Raw genomic sequence first — 18,625 nt, 5'->3', positions numbered from 1 at the left:
ACAACGTGTACTCCTTATTTACATGGGATTGTTATCAGACCACAACTTTACATCGTGTACTCCTTATTTAAATGGGATTGATATCAGACCACAACCTTACAACGTGTACTCCTTATTTACATGGGATTGTTATCAGACCACAACTTTACATCGTGTACTCCTTATTTAAATGGTATTGATATCAGACCACAACATTGCAACGTGTACTCCTTATTTAGATTGGATTGATATCAGACCACAACATTACAACGTGTACTCCTTATTTAAATGGTATTGATATCAGACCACAACATTGCAACGTGTACTCCTTATTTAGATGTGATTGATATCTGACCACAACTTTACAACGTGTCAGACCACAACTTTACAACGAGTACTCCTTATTTAAATGGGAATGATATCAGACCACAACTTTATAACGTGTACTCCTTATTTAAATAGGATTGATATCAGACCACAGCTTTACAACGTGTACTCCTTAGTTAGATAGGATTGATATCAGAATATAGTAGATTAAATGATAAAGAGAATTTCGTTGACACACGTCATGTCTGAAACTAAATGAAAACATGAAACCAAGCATGTGATTAGACCTGTCATAAAGCAAATGTCAATGATGCAACTTTACAACGTGTACTCCTTAGTTAGATAGGATTGATATCAGATCACAACTTTACAACGTGTACTCCGTATCTAAATGGGATTGATATCATACCACAGCTTTACAACGTGTACTCCTTATCTAAATGGGATTGATATCAGACTACAACTTTACAACGTGGCCACCTTATTTAGATGGGATTGATATTAGAACACAACTTTACAACTTGTGCTCCTTATTTAGATAGGATTGATATCAGCCCACAACTTTACAACGTGTACTCCTGATCTAAATGGGATTGATATCAGACCACAACTTACAACGTGTACCCCTTATTTAGATAGGATTGATATTCAGACCACAACTTTACAACGAGTACTCCTTATTTAAATGGGAGTGATATCAGACCACAACTTTACATCGTGTACTCCTTATTTAAATGGGAATGATATCAGACCACAACTTTACAAGGTGGCCACTTTATTTAGATGGGATTGATATTAGAACACAACTTTACAACTTGTGCTCCTTATTTAGATAGGATTGACATCAGACCACAACTTTACAACTTGTACTCCTTATTTAAATGGGGTTGATTTCAGACTACAACTTTACAACGTGGCCACTTTATTTAGATGGGTTTGATATTAGACCACAACTTTACAACTTGTGCTCCTTATTTAGATAGGATTGATATTGATATCAGACCACAACTTACAACGTGTACCCCTTATTTAGATAGGATTGATATCATGCCACAACTTTACAACGTGTACTCCTTAGTTAGATAGGATTGATATCAGACCCCAACTTTACAACGTGTACTCCATATTTAGATAGGATTGATATCAGCCCACAACTTTACAACGTGTACCCCTTATTTAGATAGGATTGATATCAGAATATAGTAGATTAAATGATAAAGAGAATTTCGTTTACACACGTCATGTCTGAAACTAAATGAAAACATGAAATCAAGCATGTGATTAGACATGTCATAAAGCAAATGTCAATGATGCAACTTTACAACGTTTACTCCTTATTTAGATAGGATTGAGATCAGACCACAACTTTACAACTTGTACTCCTTATTTAAATGGGAGTGATATCAGACCACAACTTTACAAGGTGGCCACTTTATTTAGATGGGATTGATATCAGATCACAACTTTACAACGTGTACTCTTTATTTAAATGGGATTGATATGAGACCACAACTTTACAACGTGACCACTTTATTTAGATGGGATTGATATCAGATCACAACTTTACAACGTGTACTCCTGATCTAAATGGGATTGATATCAGACCACAACCTTACAACGTGTACTCCTTATTTACATGGGATTGTTATCAGACCACAACTTTACATCGTGTACTCCTTATTTAAATGGGAATGATATCAGACCACAACTTTATAACGTGTACTCCTTATTTAAATAGGATTGATATCAGACCACAGCTTTACAACGTGTACTCCTTATTTAGAAAGGATTGATATCACACCACAACTTTACAACGTGTACTCTTTATTTAAATGGGATTGATATCAGTCCACAACTTTACAACGTGTACCCCTTATTTAGATAGGATTGATATTGATATCAGACCACAACTTTGCAACGTGTACTCCTTATCTAAATGGGATTGATATCATACCACAGCTTTACAACGTGTACTCCTTATTTAAATGGTATTGATATCAGACCACAACATTACAACGTGTACTCCTTATTTACATGGGATTGATTTCAGACCGCAACTTTACAACGTGTACTCCGTATCTAAATGGGATTGATATCATACCACAGCTTTACAACGTGTACTCCTTATTTAGATAGGATTGACATCAGACCACAACTTTACAACTTGTGCTCCTTATTTAGATAGGATTGACATCAGACCACAACTTTACAACGAGTACTCCTTATTTAAATGGGATTGATATGAGACCACAACTTTACAACGTGACCACTTTATTTAGATGGGATTGATATCAGACCACAACCTTACAACGTGTACTCCTTATTTACATGGGATTGATTTCAGACCGCAACTTTACAACGCGTACTCCTTATTTAGATAGGATTGATATCATGCCACAACTTTACAACGTGTACTCTTTATTTAAATGGGATTGATATCAGACCGCAACTTTACAACGTGTACTCCTGCTTTAGATAGGATTGATATCAGCCCACAACTTTACAACGTGTACTCCTTAGTTAGATAGGATTGATATCAGAATATAGTAGATTAAATGATAAAGAGAATTTCGTTTACACACGTCATGTCTGAAACTAAATGAAAACATGAAACCAAGCATGTGATTAGACCTGTCATAAAGCAAATGTCAATGATGCAACTTTACAACGTTTACTCCTTATTTAGATAGGATTGACATCAGACCACAACTTTACAACTTGTCTCCTTCTATGTACACTGGGTGCGTTATAGGGTTAGATAGGATTGATATCAGAATATAGTAGATTAAATGATAAAGAGAATTTCGTTTACACACGTCATGTCTGAAACTAAATGAAAACATGAAATCAAGCATGTGATTAGACATGTCATAAAGCAAATGTCAATGATGCAACTTTACAACGTGTACTCCTTAGTTAGATAGGATTGATATCAGATCACAACTTTACAACGTGTACTCTTTATTTAAATGGGATTGATATCAGTCCACAACTTTACAACGTGTACTCTTTATTTAAATGGGATTGATATGAGACCACAACTTTACAACGTGGCCACTTTATTTAGATGGGATTGATATCAGACCACAACCTTACAACGTGTACTCCTTATTTAGAGAGGATTGATATCAGACCACAACCTTACAACGTGTACTCCTTATTTAGATTGGATTGATATCAGACCACAACATTGCAACGTGTACTCCTTATTTAGATAGGTCAATGATGCAACTTTACAACGTGTACTCCTTATCTAAATGGGATTGATATCAGACCACAACTTTACAACGTGGCCACTTTATTTAGATGGGATTGATATTAGACCACAACTTTACAACTTGTGCTCCTTATTTAGATAGGATTGATATCAGATCACAACTTTACAACGTGTACTCCTTATTTAGATAGGATTGACATCAGACCACAACTTTACAACGGGATTGATATCAGACCACAACTTTACAACGTGTACTCCTTATTTAGATAGGATTGACATCAGACCACAACTTTACAACGGGATTGATATCAGACCACAACTTTACAACGTGTACTCCTTATTTAGATAGGATTGATATCAGACCACAACATTACAACCTTTACTCCTTATTTAGATTGGATTGATATCAGACCACAACTTTACAACGTGTACTCCTTATTTAGATTGGATTGATATCAGACCGCAACTTTACAACGTGTACTCCTTATTTAGATGGGATTGATATTTTTTAGATAGGATTGATATCAGACCACAACATTACAACGTGTACTCCTTTTTAGATAGGATTGATAACAGATCACAACATTACAGCGTGTACTCCTTTTATAGATAGGATTGATAACAGATCACAACATCACAACGTGTACTCCTTATTTAGATAGTATTGATATCAGACCACAACTTTACAAAGTGTACTCCTTATTTAGATTGGATTGATATCAGACCGCAACTTTACAACGTGTACTCCTTATTTAGATGGGATTGATATCATACCACAACTTTACAACGTGTACTCCTTATCTAGATGGGATTGATATCATACCACAACTTTACAACGTGTACTCCTTATTTAGATGGGATTGATATTATTTAGATAGGATTGATATCAGATCACAACTTTACAACGTGTACTCCTTTTTTAAATGGGATTGATATCAGACCACAACATTACAACGTGTACTCCTTTTTTAGATAGGATTGATAACAGATCAGAACATTACAACGTGTACTCCTTATTTAGATAGTATTGATATCAGACCACAACTTTACAAAGTGTACTCCTTATTTAGATTGGATTGATATCAGACCGCAACTTTACAACGTGTACTCCTTATTTAGATGGGATTGATATTATTTAGATAGGATTGATATCAGATCACAACATTACAACGTGTACTCCTTTTTTAGATAGGATTGATAACACATCACAACATTACAACGTGTACTCCTTATTTAAATGGGATTGATATCAGACCACAACATTACAACCTTTACTCCTTATTTAGATTGGATTGATATCAGACCGCAACTTTACAACGTGTACTCCTTATTTAGATTGGATTGATATCAGACCGCAACTTTACAACGTGTACTCCTTATTTAAATAGGATTGATATCAGACCACAACATTACAACCTTTACTCCTTATTTAGATTGGATTGATATCAGACCGCAACTTTACAACGTGTACTCCTTATTTAGAGAGGATTAATATCAGACCACAACTTTACAACGTGTACGCCTTATTTAGATAGGATTGACATCAGACCACAACATTACAACGTGTACTCCTTTTTTACATAGGATTGATAACAGATCACAACATTACAACGTGTCCTCCTTATTTAGATAGGATTGATATCAGATCACAACATTACAACGTGTACTCCTTATCCTTATTTAGATAGGATTGATATCAGATCACAACATTACAACGTGTACTCCTTTTTTAGATAGGATTGATAACAGATCAGAACATTACAACGTGTACTCCTTATTTAAATTGGATTGATATCAGACCACAACATTACAACGTGTACTCCTTATTTAGATAGGATTGACATCAGACCACAACATTACAACGTGTACTCCTTTTTTACATAGGATTGATAACAGATCACAACATTACAGCGTGTACTCCTTATTTAGATAGGATTTATATCAGACCACAACATTACAACGTGTACTCCTTATTTAAATTGGATTGATATCAGACCACAACATTACAACCTTTACTCCTTATTTAGATTGGATTGATATCAGACCGCAACTTTACAACGTGTACTCCTTATTTAAATTGGATTGATATCAGACCACAACATTACAACCTTTACTCCTTATTTAGATTGGATTGATATCAGACCGCAACTTTACAACGTGTACTCCTTATTTCGATAGGATTGATATCAGACCACAACATTACAACGTGTACTCCTTTTTTAGATAGGATTGATAACAGATCACAACATTACAACGTGTACTCCTTATTTAGATAGGATTGATATCAGACCACAACTTTACAACGTGTACTCCTTATTTAAATTGGATTGATATCAGACCACAACATTACAACGTGTCCTCCTTATTTAGATAGGATTGATATCAGACCACAACATTACAACGTGTGCTCCTTATTTAGATAGGATTGATATCATACCACAACTTTACAACGGGTAATCCTTATTTAGATAGGATTGATTTCAGACCACAACTTTACAACGTGTACTGCTTATTTAGATAGGATTGATATCAGACCACAACTTTACAACGGGTAATCCTTATTTAGATAGGATTGATTTCAGACCACAACTTTACAACGTGTACTCCTTATTTAGATGGGATTGATATCAGACCACAACTTTACAACGTGTACTCCTTATTTAGATAGGATTGATATCAGACCACAACTTTACAACGTGTACTCCTTATTTAGATAGGATTGATATCAGACCACAACTTTACAACGTGTACTCCTTATTTAGATAGGATTGATATCAGACCACAACTTTACAACGTGTACTCCTTATTTAGATAGGATTGATATCAGACCACAACTTTACAACGTGTACTCCTTATTTAGATAGGATTGATATCAGACCACAACTTTACAACGTGTACTCCTTATTTAGATAGGATTGATATCAGACCACAACTTTACAACGTGTACTCCTTATTTAGATAGGATTGATATCAGACCACAACTTTACAACGTGTACTCCTTATTTAGATAGGATTGATATCAGACCACAACTTTACAACGTGTACTCCTTATTTAGATAGGATTGATATCAGACCACAACTTTACAACGTGTACTCCTTATTTAGATAGGATTGATATCAGACCACAACTTTACAACGTGTACTCCTTATTTAGATAGGATTGATATCAGACCACAACTTTACAACGTGTACTCCTTATTTAGATAGGATTGATATCAGACCACAACTTTACAACGTGTACTCCTTATTTAGATAGGATTGATATCAGACCACAACTTTACAACGTGTACTCCTTATTTAGATAGGATTGATATCAGACCACAACTTTACAACGTGTACTCCTTATTTAGATAGGATTGATATCAGACCACAACTTTACAACGTGTACTCCTTATTTAGATAGGATTGATATCAGACCACAACTTTACAACGTGTACTCCTTATTTAGATAGGATTGATATCAGACCACAACTTTACAACGTGTACTCCTTATTTAGATAGGATTGATATCAGACCACAACTTTACAACGTGTACTCCTTATTTAGATAGGATTGATATCAGACCACAACTTTACAACGTGTACTCCTTATTTAGATAGGATTGATATCAGACCACAACTTTACAACGTGTACTCCTTATTTAGATAGGATTGATATCAGACCACAACTTTACAACGTGTACTCCTTATTTAGATAGGATTGATATCAGACCACAACTTTACAACGTGTACTCCTTATTTAGATAGGATTGATATCAGACCACAACTTTACAACGTGTACTCCTTATTTAGATAGGATTGATATCAGACCACAACTTTACAACGTGTACTCCTTATTTAGATAGGATTGATATCAGACCACAACTTTACAACGTGTACTCCTTATTTAGATAGGATTGATATCAGACCACAACTTTACAACGTGTACTCCTTATTTAGATAGGATTGATATCAGACCACAACTTTACAACGTGTACTCCTTATTTAGATAGGATTGATATCAGACCACAACTTTACAACGTGTACTCCTTATTTAGATAGGATTGATATCAGACCACAACTTTACAACGTGTACTCCTTATTTAGATAGGATTGATATCAGACCACAACTTTACAACGTGTACTCCTTATTTAGATAGGATTGATATCAGACCACAACTTTACAACGTGTACTCCTTATTTAGATAGGATTGATATCAGACCACAACTTTACAACGTGTACTCCTTATTTAGATAGGATTGATATCAGACCACAACTTTACAACGTGTACTCCTTATTTAGATAGGATTGATATCAGACCACAACTTTACAACGTGTACTCCTTATTTAGATAGGATTGATATCAGACCACAACTTTACAACGTGTACTCCTTATTTAGATAGGATTGATATCAGACCACAACTTTACAACGTGTACTCCTTATTTAGATAGGATTGATATCAGACCACAACTTTACAACGTGTACTCCTTATTTAGATAGGATTGATATCAGACCACAACTTTACAACGTGTACTCCTTATTTAGATAGGATTGATATCAGACCACAACTTTACAACGTGTACTCCTTATTTAGATAGGATTGATATCAGACCACAACTTTACAACGTGTACTCCTTATTTAGATAGGATTGATATCAGACCACAACTTTACAACGTGTACTCCTTATTTAGATAGGATTGATATCAGACCACAACTTTACAACGTGTACTCCTTATTTAGATAGGATTGATATCAGACCACAACTTTACAACGTGTACTCCTTATTTAGATAGGATTGATATCAGACCACAACTTTACAACGTGTACTCCTTATTTAGATAGGATTGATATCAGACCACAACTTTACAACGTGTACTCCTTATTTAGATAGGATTGATATCAGACCACAACTTTACAACGTGTACTCCTTATTTAGATAGGATTGATATCAGACCACAACTTTACAACGTGTACTCCTTATTTAGATAGGATTGATATCAGACCACAACTTTACAACGTGTACTCCTTATTTAGATAGGATTGATATCAGACCACAACTTTACAACGTGTACTCCTTATTTAGATAGGATTGATATCAGACCACAACTTTACAACGTGTACTCCTTATTTAGATAGGATTGATATCAGACCACAACATTACAACGTGTCCTCCTTATTTAGATAGGATTGATATCAGATCACAACATTACAACGTGTACTCCTTATTTAGATAGGATTGATATCAGATCACAACTTTACAACGGGTACTCCTTATTTAAATGGGATTGATGTCAGACCACAACTTTACAACGTGTACTCCTTATTTAAATGGGATTGATATCAGACCACAACATTACAACGTGTACTCCTTATTTAGATGGGATTGATATCAGGCCACAACTTTACAACGTGTACTCCTTATTTAGATGGGATTGATATCAGATCACAACATTACAACGTGTACGCCTTATTTAGATAGGATTGATATCAGACCACAACATTACAACATGTCCTCCTTATTTAGATAGGATTGATATCAGATCACAACATTACAACGTGTACTCCTTATTTAGATGGGATTGATATCAGATCACAACATTACAACGTGTACTCCTTATTTAGATAGGATCGATATCAGACCACAACATTACAACTTGTACTCCTTATTTAGATAGGATTGATATCAGATCACAACATTACAACGTGTACTCCTTATTTAGATAGGATCGATATCAGACCACAACATTACAACTTGTACTCCTTATTTAGATAGGATTGATATCAGATCACAACTTTACAACGGGTACTCCTTATTTAAATGGGATTGATATCAGACCACAACATTACAACGTGTCCTCCTTATTTAGATGGGATTGATATCAGATCACAACATTACAACGTGTACTCCTTATTTAGATGGGATTGATATCAGGCCACAACTTTACAACGTGTACTCCTTATTTAGATGGGATTGATATCAGATCACAACATTACAACGTGTTCTCCTTATTTAGATAGGATTGATATCAGACCACAACATTACAACATGTCCTCCTTATTTAGATAGGATTGATATCAGATCACAACATTACAACGTGTACGCCTTATTTAGATAGGATTGATATCAGACCACAACATTACAACATGTCCTCCTTATTTAGATAGGATTGATATCAGATCACAACATTACCACGTGTACTCCTTATTTAGATAGGATTGATATCAGATCACAACATTACAACGTGTACTCCTTATTTAGATAGGATCGATATCAGACCACAACATTACAACTTGTACTCCTTATTTAGATAGGATTGATATCAGATCACAACATTACAACGTGTTCTCCTTATTTAGATAGGATTGATATCAGACCACAACATTACAACATGTCCTCCTTATTTAGATAGGATTGATATCAGATCACAACTTTACAACGTGTACTCCTGATCTAAATGGGATTGATATCAGACCACAACTTTACAACGTGTACTCCTTATGTAGATGGGATTGATATCAGACCACCAGTGACATTATGAAGTATGTATGTTCAGACGGTGTCATACTTCAGTAAAATATAATACATTTAGTACACATGATCACAAAGGACGTACAAGTTAAGTTTTTAAGAGGGTTTTCTCAATTCTTAAAGTAAACTGAAGTATTGCTTTCTTTGAAACTATTATCATGTTTTGTATTTACATCGTTACTTTGTAGATGGTCTTATCAGCATTTTGTAAGTAAACTTAGAATGATAGAGTTTAGCATGTGTATTGAGTACTCTAATTATTTTCCACTGATATAAACAATGAATGCATGTATCAAGTAATGACGTTAAATCATACCTGCATTAGTAAATGTAAATATAAATTATCTGTTGAAGACGAAAGTAATAATTTGTGACGTTATAAAAGGTATTTATAGGCACAATTCGATATCCTCTGTATTCTAAATGCCTTTCGGAACACTTTACATGTGGACTTTTCATTAGTCCTATATAGACTAATGACCATATGGTGCATTAAAATACTAGCTTATTATGACATTCTGCATCTTTAAACGCAATTTTTAAACCGGTGAAATCCTTTAACGTCTTTTTTGAGTATTTTTTGAACTCCTAATTCCGATACAAGTACAAATAGAAACAGAATTCTGAATATAAGGTCAAGTGTAACAAAACAAGATGGCAATCGTATGCCTGCCTTAAATATATTGATAGATATATGAGTGATGACTTTTTAATTATAAAATCATTATATAAAAAATCGTTCACATGGAAAACTTACCTTACGAAGCTAGCTAAATTTCATCATGAAATACATACCTTATCGAAAGTGATGTCAGTTTTTAGAACCTGACGGTGGTGGTGTGATGGTGTACGACGTGATGGAGGAGAAAGTTGTTTTGACTAGGACACATGTGGGACAAGTGAACACTCATGGCCACTACTTGGTCATGTGTTATTTTGGTCTTTTGTCCATTTACAGCAATCCTCATCAAACTCAGCTATATACAAAATATACAAACGTTCAGGTATATATTACGCTATCCTTTAAACAAAACATATAAACAGTGATACGTTCCTATGGTGAGATATTGCTGCCTTTGACATTCAACTTAGCCCCAGTCTTTGTAGAACCAAGCCTCGTTTTGGGTTTTATAAGGCGCCAGTATTATGACTTGATATATAAGTGACACGTCGATGTCAGAGTAGCATCAACAAGACACAAACGCCAAGTTGTTCGGCAAAATCACATTGGTAACATGTGATATTTTAATTCTTAATTATGTGGACATCCTTAAGAATATGTCGACATGCGTAACTCGTCAGTGACTTACGACTGACGAGTTACGCATATATTACGCAGCTACCGTGGATACCAATGTATCGAACGGTTTTATCTCTTATTATTTCTTCGTTCATTTCTAAATACAAAAGTCTCTTTCCATATTGAGTTTTTATTACTGTGTGGTTTATCATTGTATGAATATTTCAATATATGCATAATATATCCCCTTGCAATCAAAACACTGTGTTTTAATGGGACTTTTTAAAGCCATTTTGAAGCCTTTAGTGTCTTTGAAGAGAAACATTTATTAAAGATGAAATATTTTTTGTAAAACTTTATCACTCCTTTGATATTGTTCCAGTTTAGATCTTGGTTGTTTTACTGACCTCAGTAAATGTATCATAGAAGTGAAATCTGTGTTAGACTTTATCACTGCTTGTAGCTTGTTTTGTTGTTAATCCTCCTTGTTTTACTTACCTCAATAGACTTAAGTCCATGTTGTGTGTGGACAGATTGTTGTTGGGCGGCACTCAGTTTCATCAAGTAACAACTTCCCAGATGCATGACCATTGTGTGCTGTAAAATATGAAAAGACAAAAAAAATAATCCAGCCCAACCAGTTAATACAAATTTCGTATATTTCGCGTACAAGTGACCGGAATATTCTTTATTTCTGTTGTTTATTCATCAATCACCAAACTTAATTTGAAAGTTGAATTTCCTTTACATAGACGTGTTAAAATACAAATTGTACTTTGCATGCTGAACAATCAGGGCTTCATCAGGTAACAAATGAAATATTTCATTATCGGTAACTCAAGTATATAGGAGTAGCATACTATGTGTTATTGCGTGTTACTTGTTTTATACGTTTTATGTGATATAATTGAAATATTCTGAGTCCAATACACAGGCATACATGTTTCCTGTCAATTTGATCAAACTCAAATAAATTTCAAGTAAAATTGGAAGGTCATTATTTTTTTTTTATTCAAAATTGAAATTAATAATGTTAATATTTGTACACTAATTTTAACTTCCAGTCCATTTGTAGATGTCGATAGTACCAATCTCAAAAAAAAGTCGTATTTCTTGGTACCTTGGTATCTAATCTCATCTCTAATTTCATAACCTGCATTTAAAAAAAAAGTAAAATTAAAAACATGTGTATGAAAAAGTGTATTTATAGTTTTTATTTATATAAATGTATAGAAATAAATATTCTATCTTTGACGTTTTATTCCACAACCTGGCGTACATATCTCACCGATAGCGCGTCGTAGTAGAACGTTGCAGTGTCAAACTCATTAGAGTCGACTGGCCGGTGAGTTGTTGGATGGGCCGTATGGTCATGTCCGGAATGGTGCTTTGTTGTTTGATGATGATGGTGTTGATGTGTACTATGTGTACCGGTGTAGAAAGGGGCCAGTGACGTCATCATAGGTACATATGTTGTCCTGGTCCAGTCGATGGGCCCTGTGTCTGTGGGTACGGCCGGTGTCCAGGGACCAACTGTATTGGCCTGTGTATACATAAAACTCAAATATCGTTATATATTAGTGATTGGATAGAATATATCATAAGACGTTGAAATTTAACATCGTTTCGCCCTCTCACGGATCATAAACCCTTATGCGATCGAACTTTGGAAAATGATATACAACAGATGATATTTTTTAATATTGTGTTTTTAACTTTCTTTTTTATAAATTCAGCACAATGAAAACACCTTTTCCATTGTAGTTAAGAAACATCGCGATTGATTTCGCTCTCAGAGAACATAGTTAATCACGGGGAAACATTTGTTCGTGTTTCCCTGATACAAGGACCAAAGATGACAAAATGATTAAAAAAGTACATACAAATGACCTTAACCGTGAGATTGAACATTCTGATTGGCTGTGTGTTTATCTCTCTACTGTTCTTTTAAATATTAGGATTGCCATCCATATGATGGACACGTGCTAGAAATAGTCTGACCTTTTTCCCTACATAAAATCTATATGCAACAGTCTATCAGAACCGTACTCACTTGCACGTTCTTTTAGAACTTGACAGAGTCAACCAGTTTTCAATTAAAATAGAGATCTCTCACGGGAGGGCAATTTACTTTATTACTGTTAAAATAGTTTTCAAACGTTTGTAAGGTGTATCATATGCCTCAAAGCAATCATAAACACAATTTTGGTAAATAAAAATAAAAAATTCATATACAAATTTATAATTGATTACGGTATGTTCTAACAGAATAATGTAGAATTAACATCGAGCTGTTTATTATTTCGTTCAAGCAGCAGTTGAGATATATCATTACTGAACATTAATGAAACTTTCGGAGAAAATGTAAACAGTGATGGTATCAGGCTTATATGTAATGAAGAAGAAGGAGAGAAAACCTTCAAGGATTCAAAAGTAATATTCTCAAATGCACGACACAAAAATACTCAGTTTGTGTTTTTGTTTAAAAAAGAAAATGAAATTCCGAAGTCTGTCACCATATTTTATTACGCAAATGAATCTTGAACAAATGAGTCCACCATTTTTTCTTTCCTAAATATTTACTCACCTGTGAAATTCCTATCATAGCTGCAAGTACTAAGGAGAACATGGTGACTTCGTGAAGACAACAACAATGAGACATTGACTAGTACACAACGTACTAGATATAGATAACAGATACTGACCTACCAATAGTTCAAATTCTAGAGAGAACGTGAAGAATTCGATAAGGGTCTGAGGCCATGGTTGATAAGTGTTACAGCTTGGACATAAATCGTGACAGTTTTGAGGCTCTGTTAGGAATATTTTCGAGGATACCAAAAGGGAGATACCATTGGGGTTATAGTTAAAATGACGCATAAAGCTTGAATTCTGTGACACTATTGATAGATACATAATTCTACATGAATTCCGACTGACCTGTGTGTAAGGCGGCTGTGTTTTCGTGCTAATTTCATGGGAATGCGTGTCCCCTTCGTATCTTTTTCAATTGCATTTTATACGGTCCTTGACTGAGGGTCATATCATAATGATATGTTTGTGTTAACAACATTGAACATAATTCATAAATAATAAACAGATAGATAAAGAAAGGAAAACGAATGGCGATGATATGCTTGTCTGATCCTTTAATTTCACATTAAAATCTATTTATGTATATATTATACATGTTGACAAGTTGGCTAATATGCCGGGGTTATCAACCAGCAAGGCTTCAATCTACACTGAGCAGTCGTTATAATCGTTCTCTTATTTGCTATATAATAAATTATGTTCAACTGTTTTGGGCATATATGTTTTCTTCGTACACTTAAATACCGTATCAATTTTTATCATAACTTATTCATAAAATGAATCAAATCAAATAGGGCATCCTTATGGAATTATACCTATGAGGACTGGTGTACTTCTGACCTTTCTTGTAGATAAGACTATAGATAAGTCATACGTTTACAGATGTTGGTGATTGTTGTAAAATAAACAGTTCACATTGAACGGGTTTTGTGATATTGATATAGTGTTTGTAGTTTCACATATTGTGAGTGGTTCAAATACTGTTTGTAGTTTCACATGAATAAGTTGTTCAAATACTGTTTGTAGTTTCACATATTTCAAGTGATTAAAATAGTGTTTGTAGTTTTATATAAACAAGTCGTTCAAATACTGTTTGTAGTTTACCATATTTTGAGTGGTTCAAATTTTGTTGCAGTTTCATATAATTGAAGGGGTCCAAATACTATTTGAGGTTTCACATTCAAGTGGTTCAAATTCTGTTTGCAGTTTCACATATTTAAGTGGTTATCCTACTGTTTATAGTTTCACATGAATAAAAAGGTTCAAATACGTTTTGTTGTGTCACATAACTAAGTGGTTCAAATATTGTTTGCAGTTTTGCTATATTTTGAGTGGTTGAAATATCGTTTGTAGTTTCACATATTTTGATTCCTTCAAATACAGTATATGTTTCACATATCTTAGTTGTTCAAATACTGTTTGTGAATTCATATATTTTGAGTGGTTCCAAAACTGTTTGTAGTTTCACATAACTGAGTGGTTCAAATTTTGCTTGCAGTTTCACAAATTTTGTGTGGTTCAAATACTCTTTGTAGTTTCTCATAGTTTTAATGGTTCAAGCATTGCTTGTAGTTTCACATATTTTGAATGGTTCAAATTTTGTTTGTAGTTGCATGGTGAACGACCATTCTGACGGATCTTTGATAGCAGCGCAAGTCAAAACTGTTATTAGACCTGGACGTTAACACACAATAGTAGCCCTCTCAGTATGATATGCCTCCAGTGAAAATGACTTAATCATCCAGATCCTTAAATGACAAATGGTTGTATATTGATCGTGTTTGATTAAATATCCGGTGCATAATTCAAGGAATAACTTATCGTCACGAGCTAGATGAGTCTGTTGGCGAACTATTCTATGTTGACCGTTAAATTGTAGCTAGAACTTACTCTGGTATTGTTGACATGGAATGTTAGTTCAAAACGAACAGTTGTATCCAAAATGTTTAAAGATGTTATGATGTCGCGGTATTTCTGCTCTGTTTCGAAACACTTACTGTCAGAATATTTCTAAATAAAGATTCACTGACACCATATATGTGCAGCTAAATAAAACAATCGTGATATTGTAAAATGGTCAATTTCTGAAGTGTCAAAGGAAAAACTTGTATAACAAGCTGACAGATATATTACCTCCAACACTTTCGTTTTTTGTAATGTTCGTATGAACATCAATTTCGTCTTTTAACAATTTCACAGCTGTATTGATATTACCCGGGATAATTATGTATCGACAACAATTAGTTCTCAGACTCTATACATCAGTTTACGACATCAAAACACACAACCAAGGTCTGTCTGCTTGCTTACGTGTTTACGATCACCATGTAGACTAACAGTACAATACAGCTTTCACATATGTAATATCAGACATGGTATTGACTAAGTTAGTTAAACAGTCTGTTTTAATAATGTTTAATTAATGGTGGTATCTTGTATTTATACTACGTTGTCGCGGCTACCAACATTATTAATATAACAGTGACTTTACTGACCCTCTGTTCCAATACACACTGGCAGTGTCGTAGTAATATGCGTTATATTATATGCACAGTATAAAAACATATTTGTGTATCATATTTCAAGATTAGCCTTGTTTATATTCTGGATTGCTGTAACATATATTTCATGAATTATTAAGTATTAATATATACATGCTTGTACTTATTAATAATTTCAATTTAGCTTCTGAATAACACTTATTTCTGATATTTCTGATATCACATTTTATCCATAGTGAAATCTGAAGTAATATACTTTTTTAATAATACATATTAAACCGTTCAATATTGATTCGGTATGGAAGCCTCGCAGGTTTGAAAGACAAATATCAGACTCCGCAAACATATTTTTTTATTATGTCAACAAGCAAACACAATCATGAAATGATCACTAGTCTAATGGCAGCTGTTTTCAGTTGGTAGATTCATATACAGAACGTAAATATAGAGATATGAAGCGAACATTTAAACCGTTTGGTTTGTTGATTCTGAAAGCAAACCTAAGTAACCGTAAAGTGCACAATTTACCCATCTCGTCCATTTGAAACTTGCAAGGTGACGTGGGTAATGTTAAAACACCACGTGTCATTTTAATCCTTGTGACAAGTTTAACTTACAGTAGCCCGATAACTGTATTCTGCACAACGGTCATCAAATATGTCGGCTGCCGAATTGGGTAAGAATTGTTTTTATATGACTGTCAGAGTTGCTTCTTTGTGAATAGATAGAACCATGTTCAGAGATACTTACAAATGTCGGCGATTGTGAAACACCTGCACGAGAGGTCAACATTGCATTCCGGTCAGCTCTTGTGATTTTAACATCCGGTCAGCTCTTGTGATGTTAACATCCGGTCAGCTCTCGTGATGTTATCATTCCGGTCAGCTCTTGTGATGTTATCATTCCGGTCAGCTCTTGTGATGTTATCATTCCGGTCAGCTCTTGTGATGTTATCATTCCGGTCAGCTCTTGTGATGTTATCATTCCGGTCAGCTCTTGTGATGTTATCATTCCGGTCAGCTCTTGTGATGTTATCATTCCGGTCAGCTCTTGTGATGTTAACATTCCGGTCAGCTCTTGTGATGTTAACATTCCGGTCAGCTCTTGTGATGTTATCATCTGGTCACCTCTTGTGATGTTATCATCTGGTCACCTCTTGTGATGTTATCATCTGGTCAGCTTTTGTGATGTTATCATTCCGGTCAGCTCTTGTGATATTAACATCCGGTCAGCTCTTGTGATGTTAACATCCGGTCAGCTCTCGTGATGTTAATATTCCGGTCAGCTCTTGTGATGTTATCATTCCGGTCAGCTCTTGTGATGTTATCATTCTGGTCACCTCTTGTGATGTTAACATTCCGGTCAGCTCTTGTGATGTTATCATTCTGGTCACCTCTTGTGATGTTAACATTCCGATCAGCTCTCGTGATGTTTACATCCGGTCAGCTCTTGTGATGTTATCATTCCGGTCACCTCTTGTGATGTTATCATTCCGGTCAGCTCTTGTGATGTTAACATTCCGGTCAGCTCTCGTGATGTTAACATACGGTCAGCTCTTGTGATGTTAACATTTCGGTCAGCTCTTGTGATGTCATCATTCCGGTCAGCTCTTGTGATGTTAACATTCCGGTCAGCTCTTGTGATGTTATCATTCCGGTCAGCTCTTGTGATGTTATCATTCCGGTCAGCTCTTGTGATGTTATCATTCCGGTCAGCTCTTGTGATGTTATCATCTGGTCACCTCTTGTGATGTTAACATCTGGTCACCTCTTGTGATGTTATCATTCCGGTCAGCTCTTGTGATGTTATCATTCCGGTCAGCTCTTGTGATGTTATCATCCCGGTCAGCTCTTGTGATGTTAACATTCCGGTCACCTCTTAAAAAATGTAATGAAAGATCAACCGCTTTCGTAACTCCTTATCTGTTTCTATGTATACACATATGACGATTTAAATATTTATAAGCAAGCTATCATTTGCAGAAACTATTATGTTACTAGTTCTTGATCGTAATCCTCTTATCAGGGAAAAAATTCGGATAAAAGTTGATTTTAAATGAAGGATACCAATCATCCAGCCCTGATCTAGAAAGATTAAGGCTCCTTTGGCTTAAAAACTGAAACAAATGCAAATCGTTTCAGTTTTGATTTCACTTTGAAATGTCCCAATCGTCCGATCAACAGATGTGACCACGCCATAGCGTTTTTGATAACACATGAACGTGTTACTTTTTGAACATATCTTTCATTTTCATG

At 34.8% G+C, this 18,625-nt stretch overlaps 1 protein-coding gene across 2 annotated transcripts; it reads right to left on the bottom strand.

The window, feature by feature from the left end:
• Positions 1–502: 502 nt before the first annotated feature.
• On the bottom strand, positions 503–13,954 carry LOC110441461. Of its 2 annotated transcripts, none has more exons than XM_021484613.1 (5): positions 13,862–13,954; positions 12,563–12,817; positions 11,773–11,871; positions 10,830–11,011; positions 503–557 (listed from the first exon to the last, which is right to left on the bottom strand). In XM_021484613.1, the coding sequence occupies exons 1-4, from the start codon at positions 13,934–13,936 to the stop codon at positions 10,853–10,855; spliced, it is 588 nt and encodes a 195-aa protein (XP_021340288.1). In that variant the 5' UTR covers positions 13,937–13,954; the 3' UTR covers positions 503–557; positions 10,830–10,852. The 2 variants fall into 2 exon arrangements, with proteins under 2 accessions (XP_021340288.1, XP_021340289.1); XM_021484614.1 differs by lacking the exon at positions 503–557 and adding an exon at positions 3,081–3,135.
• Between the last annotated feature and the right edge of the window lie 4,671 nt (positions 13,955–18,625).

The sequence above is a fragment of the Mizuhopecten yessoensis genome, unplaced genomic scaffold, assembly GCF_002113885.1.
Source record: "Mizuhopecten yessoensis strain PY_sf001 unplaced genomic scaffold, ASM211388v2 scaffold715973, whole genome shotgun sequence".
NCBI classification, from domain to species: domain Eukaryota; kingdom Metazoa; phylum Mollusca; class Bivalvia; order Pectinida; family Pectinidae; genus Mizuhopecten; species Mizuhopecten yessoensis.
This window is presented reverse-complemented; position numbering and strand designations above follow the sequence as displayed.